A 19697-nucleotide genomic window follows, 5' to 3' on the forward strand; every position below is an offset into this window, starting at 1 on the left:
TGCTTCCCAATGACTCCTATTGTTCTGTGGAAATGTATTTATATTGTTTGACAGCAAATCCGAAAGAGCACAGCCCATTTCTCTGCGGGGCTTTACAGAAAATGTGGAATTTTTGCTGGTGTGTTAAACGTATTACTTTGCATATTGTTGTACATTGTAGGCAGGTATTGTATATGAATATGTAAGGCCTGTGAAACATATTTTTCGATTCAGGTTGGATATCTGTAAAAGTGCATGGGTTCAGAACATAACCTTGCCTAGCAAAGGGTTAGAGCAGCCTGCCTCAACTATTTTTACCATTGAGAAGCCCCTGAAACATTCTTCAGGCTCCAAGAAACCCCAGAATTGGTGCGATTGCACAGAATATGGCTGAGAAGCATAGCTGTGTACATGCCTACCTAGGGTCCTTTCCCTTCCCAACCTCATCATTGGTCATTTTGGGAGGGAGGGGTGGGTCACCTGATAAAAGTTGAACAAATGTTTGAAAATATATTAAAAATTAACTCCCACCTGTTCAGGAAACCCTTCCAAGGCCATCAAGAAAACTCAGGGCTTCACAAAACCATAGTTGAGAAAGCCTAGCCTAGAGAGACCCACAAGGCAGGCTGTTTATTTATTTCATTTATTCATATCCCAGCTTTCTTCCCAATTAGACCCAAACCAGCTTGCTTCATTCTCTTCTCCTCCCTTTTGTCCTCACAACAACCTTGTGAGGTAGGTTAGGCTGAAAGTATGGCTGGCTCAAGGTCACCCAGTGAGTCTCCCTGGCAATAGTGAGAATTCAAACTTGGGACTTCCTGATCTGAGCATGACATTCTTAACCACTAGGCCACAGTGTCTAGAAGGGGGGAGATGAATTTTCAGGAAAGTTCAGTGTCCTTGCAGTAAACTCATGGGACATTGTTGCTGTAGGACAACTCGGTATAGATTGTTGTACCTGTTTTCACCATGTTGCCTTCTTGTATGTCTGACATTTACTTAAAAAACTGAGTTGGGGTTACTGCAGTGGTAGCATTAAGGGGAAGGGAAGATTCAGCAGTGTTCTGGTCTGTACAAAGTCTGAGAATATTTTAGAGCACGGGTAGTCAACCTGTGGTCCTGCAGATGTCCATGGACTACAATTCCCATGAGCCCCTGCTAGTAGTCAACCTGTGGTCCTCCAGATGTCCATGGACTACAATTCCCATGAGCCCCTCAGTGCAACAGCCTCAGTACATACAACAGCCTCAGTGCCTACCTATGTGTTTAAATAGGTCCGTAAAATTTTGGATTTGGCCCAGAGCAAAGGAGAGGAAGTTTCGGAGTACTGCATCTATGTGCTGCAGCAGGTTGCTGATGCTTATTACGATCTTCATCCATGGTTGGAAGACATTGGGTTTCGCCCAACAGAAGTCATCAGAGAGAAACCGGTGGAAAATACGGACCCAGGTAGGAGGACCTGCATCAAGAGTTTGTTCTCTCTTCAAAGCTTTGGTCAAATGTGAGGTAACAAGCTGCGGTGAGCCCCTAAGGCAGTCGTCTCCTCTCCAGGCTAAACAGACCAAGCTTCCCCAACCTTTCCTCATACGTCTTGGTCTCCAAACCCCTCATTATGTTTGCTGCCCTCCTCTGGACATGCTCCAGTTTGTCTACATCCCTCTTCAACTGGGGTGGCCAAAACTGGCTGTGGTGCCCCAAACCTACTGCCTGTTCCTTTTCAACTGCCGATGTCTGGGCTTGAAAGCCAAGCAGACATTCTACCACTTAGCCACAGGCCCTACCTAGCTCTCAGGAACTGACGAGATCAGGCTAGCCTGAGGCTATCCAAGTCAGGGTTGGAAGTTATTTATAAGGCATTCAGTGGTCTGGGTCTGTGGTGCTTCAACGTTTACCTTCCCCTTTATGAACCTATCTGACAGTTAAAATCAAGTTTGGAGGGCCTGCTAGACATGTTTCCCCTTTTGGAAGTAAGGTTGTTCCAGGAACAAAACGCTTTCTGTCATTGTGCTGAGAAAATTCCTCCCCACAGGAACCCTTCTGGCATTGAATCTTTTGACCTTTGAGGGTCATATGTGTTTATTTTTCCACAAACAAGGCCAAAAGAACACCAGGAATTAGATCCCAGCCATTAATTTTGTAGGTTTTTTTCTAATGTCCAAAGTAGCTCTTGGCATTCCTTCTCCAGGTTCCACTGCTGCAGGATTTCCTTTTAATAATGCTCAGTGTTGTCTTTAGTCAGCAGGTATCATCAGAAAATTAGAGACGAATTGGGACGAGATACAAAGTTCATCTCTTCGTATGCCCAGCAGGAGGACATGTCGCTTGAAGATATTTATTCTGCCAACGTTATGGAGTTGATCAATCACAACAACGAGAAGCTTGGCAGTGTGAATGGCTTGGAAGATCTACTTGATGATAGCGTTGGTTTAATTAATGGAGATGGTGAGACAGTCTACGTCTTTGGGGATGCCGGGATTGGAAAATCGATGTTGCTGCAAAAGATGCAGAATCTGTGGGCTAAGGGTGAATTCAGTGTAGGAGCCAAATTTTTTTTCCGCTTCCGATGCCGGATGTTTAGCTGTTTTAAGCAGGACGAAGCGATATGTTTGAAAGACCTCCTGTTCAAGTACAATTGTTTCCCAGATCAGGACCCAGAGGAGGTGTTCTACTTTATTCTGAAGTTCCCTCACACGGTCCTGTTTACATTCGATGGCTTTGATGAGATTCATTCCGACTTTGATCTCAGCAGTGTGCCTGAGAATTGCTCCCCCAATGAATCTACCCACCCTCTTGCTCTGCTGGTGGGTCTCCTTAGTGGGAAGCTTCTGAAAGGATCTAGGAAAATCCTAACAGCAAGGACTGGCACAGAAATCCATAAAAATATTGTTAGGAAGAAGGTCTATCTCCGCGGGTTTTCCAGCAGTAACCTGAAAGAATACACCAAAATGTTCTTCAGAGATGAAGCCTGTCGGACCTTGGTTTTGAACCAGCTGGAAGCTAACCCGAATATGAGCAGTTTATGCACAGTGCCTTTGTTTTGCTGGATTATCTTCAAGTGTTATGCTCATTTCTACTCCGCGTTCGACAGTCACGAGCTCCCTGATTGCAGCGTTACCCTAACAGATGTCTTCTTGCTCCTGACCGAAGTCCACTTGAACCGAACTCAGAAGACCAGCTTGCTGAAGACGAATAACAGAAGTCAAGTGGAGACGTTTAGGTCCAAAAAAGAAACACTGTTTGCACTGAGCAAAATAGCGCACGTGGGGATGGAGAAGTCTCTCTTTGTCTTTGACCAGGACGAGATCACCACCAGCCTCTGTGATCAGGACTTGCACTTGGGGTTCCTCAGAGCCATTCCTCGCTATGGAGACTGTGGAGATCAGTCTTCCTATGAATTCTTGCATCTGACTTTGCAGTCCTTTTTCACAGCTTTGTTCCTAGTTATTGACGAGAAAGTGGGGGCAAAGGAGCTCCTGAAGTTTTTTGCCGAATGCTCGACGCCAGACACGGCCCTCCGAACTTGCTTTCCGTTCCGCTGGTTGAATAATTACCATCCTACAGGAGCAGATCCTTTCCGGAATACCGAACATTTTCATTTCACCAACCTCTTCCTTTGTGGCTTGCTTTCCAAGGCCAGGCAGAAGCTCATGAGGCATTTGGTCTCACCGGCATTGATCAAGAAGAAGAGGAAGGTGCTCCTTGCCTATTTTTTTGACAACATGAAGTCCCACCTGAAGAACCTCACCCGAGCGAGACTAAAGCAATACAAACAGGTTCAAGTGATGCCCAATTTTGTTTGGATGCTGAGGTGCATCTATGAGACACAGAGTGAGAAAGTGGGGAAGGTGGTTGCCAAGAGCATGCGTGCCGACTACATCAAGCTGACCTACTGCAATGCCTATTCTGCCGACTGCAGCGCCATTTCCTTTGTCATGCACCATTTCCAGAAGAACCTGGCTCTTGACCTGGACAACAACAATATCAACGATTATGGGATAAAGCAACTTCTGCCTTGCTTTTGCCGGTTGGCAGTGCTCAGGTGAGCTCCTGGGCTAGGTGCATACTTCTCAGATGGTGGTGGAAGTGCTATCAAGTCACATTTGAATTATATTGACCCCGTAGGGTTTTCATGTCAGGAGATGTTCAGAGGTGGTTTTCCGTTGCCTGTCTCCACATCAAGGCCCTGGTATTCCTTGGAAGTCTCTCCTCCAAATGGTAACCAGGGTCACCTCTGCTAGCTTCTGAGAACCGCCAAAATTGGGCTAGCCTGGGCACTTCTCAGATAGTCCCTTAATGCAGGGGTAGTCAACCTGTGGTCCTCCTGATGTTAATGGACTACATTTCCCATTAGCCCCTGCCATCATTTGCTGGCAGGGGCTCATGGGAATTGTAGTCCATGGACATCTGGAGGACCACGGGTTGACTACCCCTGCCTTAATGTTAAGCTTCCAAATAGAGATGTCTTTAAAACAGTTCTAGACCGAGATAATCAATGGTAGGAAAAGCTAGATTCAGCGAATGCTGATTTCCATTTTCATATCATTTGTTCTTAACATCACAGAGAAGGGAGGGGGTCTATTCCGCTGATTCCTGGTAGCACTACTGAAGCTTCACACACTTAAGTTTTTTCCCCCACAAAAGCTTTTAGAAACTTGTTTTTTTGTTAATAAAAGTTTAATGTTCTGAGGGTGTCACTCAATTCTGAACTCATGAACAGACATTTCACCTGTATTCCGGCTTCCTAAAATCTCAGAATACATGTAGCCTTGATACTCAGAAAATATCTAGGGATAGGCCCACAGGTGATTCTTTTGTTGGGGTATTCATTCAGAAGAATATTTGGAGTGATGAAGATGTCAGTCTGCTTATAGATTTTTAACTTTCTGAATTGTATGTGGCTTTATACAATGCCCTGATCATCTTCTTGTGTGCTTTGTGTAGTGGTTAAGGACAGTGGTCTCTAATCTGAGGAGCTGGGTGTTCTTGGGCCAGTCACAGTTCTCTCAGCCTCACCGACCTCACAGGGTGTCTGTTGTGGGGAGAGGAAGGGTAGGCAATGGTAAACCGCTTTGAGACTCCTTCAGGTAGTAAAAAGCTGAGTATAAAAAACCAGCTCTTCTTCATTTTTAAATAAAGAAAACTGCCTCTGTACGTCTTCCAATCTTGGAATTATGGTGTTGTAAAGAAAATGGTTTTGCTTGTGTTTCCAATGAATATCACTTAGTCACCTCTTATTTTCTCCCCCAATTCTCTGTTTTAATTTAGGATAAGCGTTAACCAGATCACAGATCAAGGAATCAGAGTGCTTTACGAGGAGCTGTCAAAGTACAAAATTGTGACTTATTTGGGGTACGTATGCATGATGCACAGCTAGCCATCATATTAAGAGTTAAATCTGTTGACTGGAAGGAGGGCTTTGAATGGAGCTGAGAGTGGCATTTTAAAGCATCTTTGTGATAACTTCAGCATGCATCTACTCAGCCAGCATGCCGTTTACAACCATTGGCTTGACGTATTAGAAACAGGGTGAGTCGATCTCAGATTCTCACATCAAGGCCTCTGTAACCTACTCGTTTAACCTACTCAACCTACTCGTTTAAGGTGCCAGTTCAGCTAGTTATGTGAGTCAGCTCAATAGGATGCATTGACACTAAAGTTTAAGGGTGAGGATAGACATTTTATGGTAATGAGAGCATGTGGGTAAGGGCAGCTATAGCCTGTTATGTCTCCCACTTTACCTTTACCTGTTCTACAATGCTTTAAATACTTTCCTTACAAACCCAAATCACTTTCATCATGAAAACAGGGCTGGGGAAAAAGCAGTTCAAAGAGCAGAGCTCAGTGAGTTTAGGGCAGGTAAGGGGGGGCTTTAGCTTTCCTATGAGAGAGCCAGTGTGGCATAGTGGTCAAAGAGTTGTGGACTCTCATCTGGAGAACCTGGCTTGATTCCCCACTCCTCCACATGCAGCCATCTGGGTGGCCTCGGGCTAATCACAGTTCTCTGAAAGCTGGTGTGGAGCAGTTCTCTTAGAGCTCTCTCAAGCCCACCTACCTCACAGGTGTCTGTTGTGGGGAGAGGAAGGGAAAGGTGTTTGTAAGCTCCTTTTGATAGTGGAAAGTGGGGTATAAAAAAACAGCTCATCTTCTTTTTCCTGTACAAGTATCTTCATGTAAAATTGACATGACTGCCCATTATGGTTGAGGCCAGGGTGAAGAGAAGATCTATGGGCCCCCCAAAGGAGGAGTACTCCACCACGTTCCATCTGTGGTGGTCAGTTGTTCCTTCCCCTGGTCCCCAGTGGGGTAGGTGGGGAGTTGGTTGCCACAGTTTTCTGCTAATCTGTATTTTTAATTACTGGTTTTAAAGGCTTTTCGGGGATTGTATTTTACCTTGTAACCAGCTCTAGCTGAGAGTGGCGGGTAATAAATCTAAATAATAAATCTAAATCTAAATCTAAATAATAATAATAATAATATTTTTCACTTTTTGTGTGAATAGGACTGACACATGAATAATACATGTGGCTGTCCTGTCACATGCCCTTAGTGTGTACAGATAAAGAGGCTCCACACAGATAATCATATTTTTCAACTTCAAAAAACCATAGGTTCATGCTTCCTTTAAACCCTTTTTCTCTCCTATGAACCTACTCATATATATTAACCTCTTCTGCTGAGGTATTGCTGTGGATGGCCCCACGTGCAGAGGTGAGATGGGTGACTACCAGAGATGGGGCCTCTTTGGTAACCAGTAGAGTAATTGATTGTACAGTCTGCAGGAGATGTCTAAGAGGAAGAACCAAGACTAGGTCTTGTACGGTGGCTGCTGGCATGGTAGTGGTTGGGACATGCTGAATGCCTTTAAAAGAAGCTAGGACCTGTTATTGGGGGCCTGGAGGATCTTTCTAAGCCCCCATTATGAGGTTTTAGAGTAGTTTGTCCTGTTAACTTTTGTGTGTGTCAAGGAAAAAAGTTCATACTGGTACAGTTATGTTTTTATTTACTTCCCTCAGCTACTGGATCTGTTTCTTGTTTTTATGTTTCAGTTTGTTTTGTAACCAGAAATATATAATAATACTACATACATATTTCATACGTGCATTTCTGTTGTATTTTGCTGTTGTCATTAGCGTGGCTGGACGGCCTAGATTATCAGGAAATATTTTAAATAAATTATCCTGGCACCATGAGAAGAGAGACAAATTTCTCCAGAAACCAGTCCTTTATTCCATCGAATGGTGGATGTCGTCAAAGCCCCAGGGATTATTTGAGAAATGCCTGCTTGATTGCAAAACACTTAATTCACAACAGACTCTGTGAACTGCTCCTACTGAAAAGCGGTGCATTTGAGGCAATTTGAAACTGGTATCTGATGATTCATACATGAAAGTCATAGGCGGAAGTCACTCCCTTGGGAGTAGGTCCTGTTCAATAACATGGGGCTTACTGGTGACAAAAACCTGTTTAGGATTGCTCCTATAACCTGCTCATGCAGTCACCAAGGGCTGAACATTTGTCCGCTGATTTAATTTGTAATTCCTCTTTCACATGAGGCTCAAGGCAGATTACAATGGCTCAGAAACAATGCAATGGATCAGTATAACGCAAAGAAAAGTCCATGTATGTACATATGCCCTACATGTATGTGCAAACAGGGCCAAGGGGATTCATGCCATGGCTGAGTCCTTTGGAATGGTCCTCATAACTTCTTTTTAATATGTTGCTTTTTGATCTTACCTCTCCAAAATCTACTCCAAGTGGTTTCCTCATGCTGGTAAGAAAATCATTCACGTAAATAAATCACAGATTATCCCTTCAAACTGTACATGAATGGCATCCAGGAAGCAATTTGGCCCCTTTGCAAGTATTCTGAAGGAAAGATCACAGTGTATACCCATATGCATCCTTCAAAGTTGACCCAGTGCTCATGTGTTTTATACACACATCTTAGTACCATTGTGAGAAAAGTTTTTAGTTCGTAGGGGCTGTTAAGGCTTTTTCTTACTATTTAATGCCATAAATAGTAAGCAATACTCCTTGAGAGAGGTTTATTTGGGAAAGAGCTTTCCCTACCCCTTCCTAAATCGTTTCCAGCTTTAAAGAAAGCTCCGTATTTTATGATGTTGCTGTTATCGTTTCGTCACTTGGAAGCCTAGATTCAGATCTAGTTGCGGCTCGCTACATTAGTACATGACTGGAGATCTATATGCAAATACACATTAAAAGGTGCATCCCATCCATAACGACATAAAGCCAACAGATTGCACCCTCAGTCAGATGCATATCTGAATGCACATCCAGTTTGTGCCCAACGCAACAAGTGATACATGCTTATTAACTGGTTATGCATGGGAATGTCTTTAACTTGGTTGGAGGAACTGAGTACTGAAAAAAATTGGGCCAGGCTACTTAATTTGTTTGGCCATGTAGCACCTGAGAGTATATTTATTAGAAGCTTTTACCTGTGCCAGAAGAAAGAGACCTGTGCCCCAAAGAACTAACAACCTAAATAATTAGATTGTCTCTATGTGATAAGTTTGTTTCAGTTGAAAAGGGCAAATATAAACTCGTGTTCACTGATTTACTTTTTCCTCCAAAAGCTTGTATAACAACCAGATCACTGACATCGGAGCCAGATATGTTGCAAGACTCATTGAAGAATGCCCAAGTCTCACATATGTGAAGTAGGTATTTGTATTTCCTCTCATTACTACATATCATGGCGCAAAAGAAGCTTGGTCAATAGGGATAAAGATAATTTTTTTGATGTGCATGTGACGTCTATAGTCCTTGCCTAGGGAGCGCATGAGAAGAGGCCTTGGGGGTCGTGCGGCAGCACGGAGGCCTTGCAGCCCAGCACTGGCTCCACCCGAGGCCTGGGCAATTGCGGGGCAGCGCAGAGGCCTGGCGGTCTAGTGCTGGCCCCGCCCGAGGCCTGGGTGATTGCGGGGCAGCGTGGAGGCCTGGCGGCCCAGTGCTACTGGGAAAGTGAGTCTGGGGAGGAGGTGGGGGGAGGTATGAGGGAGGAGGAAGACGAGGTGTGAGGGAGGAAGGGGTCTGGGTGGGGAGAGGGGGGAGGGAGAAAGGAGTCTGATGTGTGTCTCTGAGGAAGGGGTGAGGGACCAGGAAGGATGTCAGTTAAGCCAGAAGTAAGGGTGGTGAGGGTGCGGGATGAATGGGAGGGAGGGAGTTTTGTGTGTGTGTGTGTGTGTCTGAGGGAGGGGGAGAGACCAGGGAGGAGGTCAGGCAAGCGAGAGGTAAGGGGGCCGAAAGCAGAGGGAATGGGTGTGTGTGTCTGAGTGGGAGGGGCTCCAAGGAGCCCCTGAGCAGGTATGTGTTCCACATACCTTGTGAGAGTCAGGCTATCACCGATTTGATTTGTACTGACTGAAGCTCATCCAGGGTTAGCTGCAGTTTCTGCCATGTTACTTGCCTTTGATTCTGACAGTGGTCATGCCACATGCACAAAGGAGAATCGATTTTTGACCATTCCTCTTCCTACATCAAACCTCCGACTCCTCTGTTGGGTTGTGCCAGAGGGACAATTGTCCTCTAGGCCCTGGTTTCACAAGGCATCACAGTGGGAGAGAAAGTGGCAGAAAGCCTTCCTTCCATCAGTGGAGATTCTGGTCAAGATCCAAGGCGATGTACATCTACTGTCATGATTGGTCTTTATAGAGCACCTCATGACTACCACATGGTGGAATTCATGTTGGTAACACATTAACCATGGACACCATTCTCATAGGTCTGTTTATTGATTGCTATTAAACAGCAAGCAGAGCCAAAGTGTCCTTTTCTCTTTCAAGCCTTTGCTTTTAAAAATGTATTCTCTTCGTTATTGTTGGTTGTTAGATTCAGGTAGGTAGCTGTGTTGGTCTGAAGTTGCAGAAGAAATTATGACTAGCAAAGTTTGATTCAAGTTCTAAGCTTTCATGTGTAAAAACAAGGCCATATAGCTTCTGCATTTTATTTTATTTCTTATTTGGGGTAATAGAACTGGATAGTGATTGTAATGTAACATAATATTAGTGGAATATAATGTGATTTAGAATGGGAGATTGAAGTGTGATTCTCAGGGCAGCCCTTTCCATGTTTGGGCGGAGTTGGATTGAGCATAGCGGCAGTCCATTAATCTTCAATCCTGACATTTTTATTTCTTTCGCAATGTTTCTCTCACCCAGGGTTGAACCCAGACGAAAGATAACCTTATAACTTTAGTTTGTTATTCCTGTAAGGTCTGCGTATCTGGTAGTCTGTGACTGACTTTCTCCTTATACATGTGGTTTGGTATTTTTTGGTTCATTGTCTGACAAAGTGTGCTACGTGCATGAAAGCTTCCAACTTGAATAAGGCTTTGTTGGTCTTAAAGGTGCCATTGGGCTAAAAAAAATGTGCGTTGTTAAAAAGTAAAAGTTAGGGACTCAACTTTCTCTAGATATGAAGAAAGGAAAATCGTGTGATGGTACCTTAACATTAACTTTCTGTTAATGCACTATTGGGCAGAGAGGTTTTCATTCCCTGCTGCATAGAATTTGAAATAAAGGTCACATGAAATCCCCAGGAAAGAAGAGAGGGGGTGGCGCAGTGTTGGAGCCAGACTAAATTTTCCTTCAGCAAAATGGAACTTTCCTGCCCCCCCCTCCCTGAACTCCACTCCACAAAATGCTGGGGAGCAGATTACCCTGAAGAGTGACAGAGGGTCTGCAGTGAGAAGGGGACAATTGGGGAAGACTCTTGATTTAGTCTGGTCCCTGCCTAATGAGTCCAAGGCTAGTACTTCTGCTCAAGATCCATTGTGAAGATTCAGGGGGGGGGGGAGGACACAAGGAGCGCCGTTTAGCAATCTGGTGTCTAGACTGATTTTCTTCAAGGAAAATCTCTTTGTGTCTTCTTCTCACCTCCTCCCTCGCTCCCCTCTCCCCCCTCTCCCTCCCCCTCCTCCCCCTCTTCTTCTCGTCTTCTTCTTCTTCTTCTTCTTCTTCTTCTTCTTCTTCCTTCTCCTCCTCCCTCCCTCCCTCTCCTCCTCTCTCCCCCCCTCCTCCCCCTCTTCTTTCTTCTTCTTCTTCTTTCTTCTTCTTCTTCTTCTTCTTCTTCTTCTTCTTTCTCTTCCTTCTTCTTCTTCTTTCTTCTTCTTCTTCTTCTCTTCTTCTTCTCTCTTCTTCTTCTTCTTCTTCTTCTTTTCTCTTCTTCTTCTTCTTCTTCTATTCTCTTCATCTTCTCTCTTCTCTTCTTCTTCTTCTTCTTCTTCTTCTTCTTCTTCTTCTTCTTCTTCTTCTTCTTCTTCTTCTTCTTCTTCTTCTTTCTTCTTCTTCTTCTTCTTCTTCTTCTTCTACTTCTTCTCTCTTCTTCTTCTTCTTCTCTTCTTCTTCTTCTTCTTCTTCTCTTCTTCTTCTCTTCTTCTTCTTCTTCTTCTTCTTTCTTCTTCTATCTTCTTCTTCTTCTTCTTCTTCTTCTTCTCTTTCTTCTTCTTCTTCTCTTTCCCACCACACAGCATCTTGCAGCAGGTTACAATACGATAAAAAAGCCCATTTACATATAAAACCAAAAAGCCTGGTCTGAAGACAAGACAGTCTATAAAAAAACCCCAAATCCTATCCCATCCTCCTCCCTCCTTCCCCCAGTGCCTTAAGGGAGATGGCACCTCAAGATGCCGATGTTCCTAATACAGATGTTGCCCCATACATATCTGAACTGAGATCTATATGTAGGGGCCTGCCCTAGCACTGTGGTCAGTGACCTGGACATAACACTGAGATAATGAATTTGCTTTGGGAGGAATAATGACTTGACTTCAGGCTAAAGATGTGCCCCTTAATACTTTTCTGTGCAGAATAGGAGCTAACAGAATAACCACCGAGGGAGGGAAAAGTCTTGCTTATGCCATTCAGAAGAGTAAAACTATGTATGAAATCGGGTAAGTGAGATTGGTTTTGTCCCTGTTCATTTTTAATAAGTGTATCTTTCAAAGTTTACTTGAACAGAAACAAGTGTTTGTCTTTCTGAACCCTGCTTGCTTCACATTGCCTGATTCTCCAAGCCGAGTCCCACCACTGGTTCTTCATAGCCAACATGAGCTCACTCCATTGCCTTCAAATTTGAACATATGGAGCTGCCTTACTGATGCATACCTTTGCTCCATCAGCTTTCTAGGGTCTCAGGTAGGAGGTCTTTCACATTGCCTGATTTCTTTTTTAACTGGAGATGCCGGGGATTGAACCTGGGATCTTGTGCATGCAAAGCGGATGCTCTGCCACTGACCCATAGCTCCTCCTCAAGTGTGACTCCAGCTGTGGCCACAGTGCTTACAAGTATTTCATTGTGTACCAAGAACCAAGGCAGTGGCCATTGCACAGGGGTTTGCCATGAGAGAGGCAAAACATAGATAGCATGTGGAGAATGCTACAGATGAGGTGACTTAACACATGTTGAAAGGTGCATGGTCTCCAGCAGCATCCCTGTAGTGTGTGTGTGGTCGGCTTCTGTTTGAAATCATTGTCTACTGCTTATGGCACCCCCATCAAGGCCTTGCAGTGTTCTCAATTCATAAGAGCCTAAGAGACAGTAGACAGCTTTCTTTTCATGTGTCCCATTTGTAGCACTGCACAAGGATGTGACTCTCAGGTTTCCTGCTATACAATGTTTAATATGCACCCTGGCTGTGATGAGCAGGTAATGTAGTACATTGAGGCAGAAATGGTTCCAGGTCTGTTTTGGCCTCTAATGGCAAAGGATCAGTTGTATTGTAAGTATCTAATTTCGGCAGTCAGAGCCTCCTCCAGCATAACATGGGGGGCTTTTTCTGAATCACAGAAACTAACCTGTGTCCAGGAGCTGAAATTACTTTTCAGAAAATCCCAAGAAAAGTCTCTGTAGCAATACAAATCGTGCAACTGGTTTGCCATTTACAGATCTCTTAATTTGCCACTCAAACTCTCCTCTTCTTAGAGATAATTGGTGATCTCTATCTTAACACTATTTATGAAAATGCAGGCATGGAGTAATATTTCTTGTGTTGCCATAAATTGATCCTAAATATTTACACTGCTACAAGTAAGTTATAAACTGTTTCCGATTTCCCTTCAGATTCATTATACCAATTCAGGCATGTCCTTTATTTTGTTTTATTTTCAATTTTAGCTGGAATTTCTGCTACTCGTCTTGATGCCATTTCTGTATTAGCCGATTTTAAAACATTTCCTCCCATTCCTGGAATGAAGGATATAGAATTCCTGTCTGAACCCACTCCTGATTCGGTCTGTGGAAATATTCCTGGGCAACCAGTTCTGATGTAACTCCCTTCCACGTTTGATGTGTCATCTCACACTCATTTCAGTTTGACCTCAGAATCATATCCACGTGGGAGAAGAAGTGGAGCTACTGTTCATTTACACACCCTGCTTTTTTCTCCTTGATAGAATGTGGGGTAATAAGATTGGCGATGAAGGTGCAGAGGCATTTGCAGAAGCACTAAAGAATCACCCCACTTTAACAAATGTCAGGTAAGGACTTGTGTTGGCAAAACTCTGCTTCCCATCTGTCTTTCCCAGCGGCCATATTCTCAGAGATTCACCTTTTATGTCAGAGTCTTAAGCCAGAAGATTACCACACCATGAAAAACAGCAGCAACCCAAATTTTGAGGCCCAGGAACACAATTGTATAAGAACGTGGAGTGGGTTGTGTTCCAGATACACTAAACACAGCCTGTGTCATCTTCCTGTAGTCAGCTGCTACCTAGACCAGGGGTAGTCAAACTGCGGCCCTCCAGATGTCCATGGACTACAATTACCATGAGCCCCTGCCAGCATTTGCTGGCATTCGCTGGCAGGGGCTCATGGGAATTGTAGTCCATGGACATCTGGAGGGCCGCAGTTTGACTACCCCTGGCCTAGACAGTCAATACTGGAACACACTTGGCAAAGACATCTAGTGCCTCATTTAGAGCATCAGCCTTTTAAAAGTCAAACAGGATTGACGTTTTAAAAATGTGTTACTGCAGTGAGAAGACAGCATTTCTGGTCCGTATTTGGCCTTAAAAATCACTAAAAACGAAACTGGCATTAGCGGCCGGTGAAAACAGAGGGAAAAGCTTTTACTCTACAGGTTTCCTTTATTTATTTTTTGCAGGTGTCAATCACATTTATTTCATCTCAGTAACAAACCTTGTACAATTCTGGTTTCTTCACTCAAGGAGAACAGATTGCCATTCTCGATTTCTTCCACAAGATGGCAAACTTTAATAGATTTCTTCCAGTGAAAGTGGACAGTTCTGTTTAGGAGACTGTAGTGGAAAGTGCTGTTAAGTCACAGCTGATTTATAGCCAAGAGAAACGGAGAGATGCTTTGCCATTATCTGCCTCTGCATGACAACCCTCATACTGCTTAGCCCCCCTTGCTTAGCTTCCAAGATCTGAAATAGTACAGATGCACTGGGACACCAATATGGCAATAATGAATCCAAATAGAGTCGTCTCTGTTCAGTTTCAGATGTTTTTAAATTCTTACTTCATATAAGTCCCAACGCGTTTCACCTGCTGGCTTTGTCAAGGGACAAATTATTAGTGCTTCTGCAAATGCCTTTGCACCTTCGTATAATCAAATACTTGTCTCTTGGACAGAGTATAAGGTCATATTAACCGCAGCTACTCCCAGCTAATGGCGTTATATGAAGTTTGTCTGAAACAGTGTCCCTTGACAAAGCCAGCAGGTGAAACGCGTTGGGACTTATATGAAGTAACAATTTAAAAACATCTGAAACTGAACAGAGACGACTCTATTGCCATATTGGTGTTCCAGTGCATCTGTACTATTTCATAATTGTTTCTTCACTGGAACCTACCCCTCCCAGTTCATTCAGTTTAGCTTCCAAGATCTGGCAAGATTGGGCTAGCTTGACTCATCCAGGTTAGGGAATACATTTAGGACTCTGGGGAAAAGGTAACTTAGGTGCACACTATGGTGTTTTAAGCGTGAACCTAAACATATAAAATATGTATGTGAAACTCATATGTGCAAATGTCCATCATCTTGGTTTCTTCTGGGAAGGTGTCCAACAATTTTCTGAGCCAGAGCTGTTAAGAGACCCTAGATCAGGGTGTCATGAAACCCTGGGATTTCTTGGTGGTCCTAGCAGGGTTTCCCGAATGGATGGAAGTTAATTATTTTAAATATATTTTTAAGATCTGATGAACAGTTGCATGATATGACCATATATGGTCATGTTGACTCTCTCTCTCCTCCCCCCCCCCGCCATGTCCAATCATGGGCCTGGAGGGGGTGGGAAGGGGAGGGGCTCTGGGTGGGCGTGTCCACAGCTATGCTACCCAACCGTATCCTGCATGATTGTACCACTTCTGGGTTTCTCGAGGCCTGAGGAATGTTTCAGGGGTTTCTCAACAGTAAAAAAGTTGAGGAAGGCTGCCCTAGATGGTGAGGCCATACCAGATAGGTCTTAAAGTGCTACTTTTCTGTTTCCAGGCATTTTTTGTTTCTTAATCTGAGGGAGCAATAAAAAATGACTGCCTGAAATGGTATACCATTTGGCCTTAATGGAATGGAAGTCCATTCTCCCTTCTTAATGTTCTGTCCGCTCATTTATTTGTTGGAAAATTTTTATCTCACATTTGTCCAATTATTCAAGGCTTCTAACAAATTCAGAAATAGTAAAAAAAATTAAAGACCCAAGTTGGTCATCTCAGTGCAAATACAAGCTGGAAAACAACAATTCATTTTCTACCCAATGGATGTCTTCAGCACTATTCATGAAATGCCACCATGCACGCCATCCTAAAGGAAGGCAGTACCCTCAGAACCTCCTTTAGTAGGTTGTTTGAAAACGCTGGTCCAGTGACCCAAAATGTCTTCCAGGAATTCAGTTGTTCTGTGAGAGGGCATCAGGAGGGGAGAAGTGCCATGAAGGCAGGGGTTCATCCACAGAGATGTGATCCTTCAGGGATCCAGGCAACAGGTCATAAGAGCATGAAATCTAAGGACTAGCACCTAAAATGGAGCCCAGAAACAAACAGGCAGTTGGGTACTTTCACACACACTAAATAATGCAATCTACTTCCGCAACCGATCGCTAGTGGATTTTGCCGGTACAATCTGGTTGCAAAGTGTATTGAAAGTGTGAAAAGCACTTGAGTTTCAGTACTACGAAGTCTCCAGAGCAGCTTGCCCTCCATGCAAGGCCGGGTGTTGCATTCTGGAGTGCCTTTGTCAGCCTTTGTCAGCCCAGCCACCCTGGGAGCATCTGGAGAACTGTTTACACTACATCCGCCACCAGGGTCTTTCTGTTATCCCCAAAAGAACTGACTGTGTTGGTTATTTGTTTACAAAATATGGAAGTATTTTCAGGCGTTTCCAAGAGTGTACAAAAATAACACCGACATCTAACAAAGTAGCAGAAAAAGAAACATGACCACTGGCGTGACAATGCAGCAACAAAAGGACTGGAATTAGGGGAATGGTGACAGTTTCTACAGCTTGTTTGGTTTCTCCTTGGCCATTGCAGCTGGGGATAAAACTCAGCAGCACCAGGCCTTCAACGAAGCAGGTTTCTTTGCCCCGATCTCCCACTATGGCCACCAGGGCTTTTGTGATTTTTAAAATAAGATCTGCACTAGCATTATATAGCGGCACATAGTAGGCCTCTACAGCTGATCTGAGATGGGCTAAACTTAGTCTTTTTATAAATCCAATTTTTTGTGAAAGTATGCCTTTCTTAAGGAGCTAGAGATTGAAAGCAGAGGATTCAGGAAACCAATTACACCTACTATCACAATGATACATTGATACAATATCCTAATGCTATTTTTAAGCCCTTAGGTGGGGGGGGGGGTTGTGGGGACAAGATTGGGGGAATTGGCTGCCAGGTGTTCTCTGGCAGGGGCTCATGGGAATTGTAGTCCAGGGACATCTGGAGGGCCGCAGTTTGACTACCCCTGCAGACAGTTTGTACGTGCACCAATTCTAATTTGTGACCAGGGCTAGAGGAGAATTCTGATGCAGTAAGCCTCTCCAGGTACACCTTAAGAGCCTGAGCATGTCCAGTGTGACTTTAAACTTTTCCTTTTATTTGCACAAATGGCTTTTAAAGTCTCATTTTTAAAAAGGATTCCCACTGATAATAGTTGGCGCCCAGTGAGTCATACGCTAAACATCCAATCTCTTCTTATAAAATCCATTACTACATTTCCCATATAATTTGTTTTATTGCTGCACTGAACACCCCCTTGAGAGCCTTGTAGAAAACTCATAGTGCATTTTAGGGGCTATTTTTATTTTTTTGGAGAAAATAAATTAAAAAAACTAGCAATGGAGCAATTGCAAAGAAGTTGGGAAACGTTTCAAATAGACAAACATTCGTATCATTGTGAAACCTACCTTGTCTTCCTTTGAACTATGCACACTTGTCCTGTATCTGAGTGAATCTCCAGGAGAGGAGAACCAAGTGCACCAATTAGTTCAGGAGACCTTCAATCAAAATCTAAATTGACTAGATTAAGACTTTGAAGGCAAAAATTGGAGAAGGGGTTATAATGATGCAGAACGTTCATTAGAGCTGAGATCCAAGGCCTGAACAATGGACTCGGAGCTTTCGCATTGTGTTCCTTGAACAGCAGTAGCCCACTCTGTGTAGGGAATTGTGAATGCTCAGCACCTCTCCGTATAATAGCCATGACTCAGCCCCACAGCAGTGAAAAGAGCTCTGTGTGCTTGCAGAAGAATATCGGATAGCAGAGAGAGCGCTGAGTAACCCCATTCATGCGTAGGGCTCTGGATCAGAAGCCCTGCCGTTTTAGCAGCTCATCTGGAATTAGGGGGGGGGGGAATAATCTAGGTTGGGCTAATTTGTAAATCATCAATATTGCAGTAATTACATCAGATCTTTAACCCAGCATCTGGCAGCTAATTAATGGCATTTCCAGGAAGACCCTGGATAATTTTGCCCATTGAGCCGTTCTGTGCCTTGGGGCTATACAACATGATACTGCCACCACAAACCGTCATATCATTTTGAGATCCAGCTTAAGTTGCAGATAATTAGGATAAGCCTCTTTTAGCAAGACTGTGGCTTTTGCTAAAAGCTATAAAACCATCCCTTCTTAAGCAGCTGAGCAATGGAACAGGTCATTGCAGGTTGAGAAAGAAGCCAGCACACCGGTTGCCCGGAGCCCGACTCCAAGTGCTTAGAAATTAATCAAAACGACTCCTGTGGATTGCTGCAGGCCTTGGGTGAAGCCAGTTGATGCCATGATGGGAAGTGGTGATTTTCAATTGTTTGTTCTGAACAGCCCAGCCTTTTGCTGGAGCGTTATTTCTTGGCATGCACTTTTGCATTTCCACCTCAAAAACAGTTCAGGGTGTTGTGCTCTGGGTATAAGGAAGGTCAAAGCGGGCATTGTGGAAGTGGAGAAGTGTTTTGCACCTTTCTCCTTACCTTCACAGTTGACTGCTGTTTGGATAAGGAGTCAGTTCGGCAATGGATGGAGCTTTGGAAACTGGGAAAGCTTTCTGGTTTTCCTCTCCAGACAGTCTGATTTAGGTGAACTCAGCCTACTTTCCATGAATGCTGTTGTTTCATTTAAAATATATGTATAACCCACACTCTTAGCTATACCAGCTCCCACAGTGATTCTGTTCTTTTACTGTATTTGTATTGGATCTGTATTCTGTAGATATTTTTCTGTGATATATCTGCATCTTAGAAAAAAACAGGTGACCTGTAGGGAAGAGCAAGTCCCATCTCTGGACTGAAAAAAAAAAACCCTGTGTCAGACCTGTAATTCAGTGCCCTGTTTCATAAGGTGGCTGACCAGCTGCTTCTGGAAGGCTTACAAGTGAGACATAGAAGCCAGCTTGGTGTAGTGGTTAGGAGCACTTACTTCTAATCTGGCAAACTGGGATTGATTCCCCACTCCCCCACATGCAGCCAGCTGGGTGACCTTGGGTTCTCCACAGCCCTGATAAAGCCGTTATGACCAATATCAGGGCTCTCTTAGCCTCACCTACCTCACAGGGTGTCTGTTGTGGGGAGAGGAAAGGGAAGGCAATTGTAAGTGGAGCTCGGGGCGGGGGAGGCAGGAACCGTACTGATGTTGTTGGCTGATTGTGCCTGGCCTCAGCCAAATGCCTGGTGGAGGAGTTCCCTTTTGCAGGCCCTGTGGAACTGCTTTAGCTCCATCAGGGCCCTGATCTCCTCTGGGAGCTCATTCCACCAGGTGGGGGCCAGGACAGAGAAGACTCTGGCCCTGGTCGAGGCCAGACGGACTTCTTTAGGGCCAGGGACCACTATCCGGTTGGTGGCAGCGGAGCATAGGGCTCTTTTTAGGGCATAGGCAGGGAGGCGGTCCCTCAGGTACTTGTGATACCTTGGTGTAAATAAACATTTTGTGTCATTTCCAAGAAAGCTTGGTCTGTTACTGGTTATAAAGAGCAAGATACTTATTTCCTGCCGATGTGTTTGTTAGACATTTCCTTTGTCTTTTCTCTCACAGTCTTGCATTCACCGGTATCACTACAGAAGGGGGGCAAAAGACTTGCAGAAGCAATGAAGCACAACAACACTGTGAATATATTTTGGTGAGGAACAAATTTCCATACACGCTTTGAATATCCTGATGGGGAAAAGCAGATTTACCAGTAGGAAGGGGATGTTGGCTGCCGCTTCATGTCTGCAGTCAGTGGAAGGAAGGGAATTACTAAGGCTGATAGA

The 19697-nt window shown here is 44.1% G+C and overlaps 1 protein-coding gene across 1 annotated transcript in view; it reads left to right on the top strand.

Moving 5' to 3' along the window:
* The window catches only part of NOD1 (nucleotide binding oligomerization domain containing 1), a 47372-nt gene that overhangs the window by 12473 nt on the left and 15202 nt on the right, over window positions 1-19697 (top strand). Inside the window, 8 exon segments of the mRNA XM_077304515.1 lie at window positions 1254-1428; window positions 2215-4018; window positions 5245-5328; window positions 8580-8663; window positions 11813-11896; window positions 13398-13481; window positions 19480-19507; window positions 19509-19564. Coding sequence (XP_077160630.1) covers window positions 1254-1428; window positions 2215-4018; window positions 5245-5328; window positions 8580-8663; window positions 11813-11896; window positions 13398-13481; window positions 19480-19507; window positions 19509-19564 — 2399 coding nt within the window.

This window comes from Paroedura picta, chromosome 11 (assembly GCF_049243985.1).
Source record: "Paroedura picta isolate Pp20150507F chromosome 11, Ppicta_v3.0, whole genome shotgun sequence".
In the NCBI taxonomy this organism is placed as follows: domain Eukaryota; kingdom Metazoa; phylum Chordata; class Lepidosauria; order Squamata; family Gekkonidae; genus Paroedura; species Paroedura picta.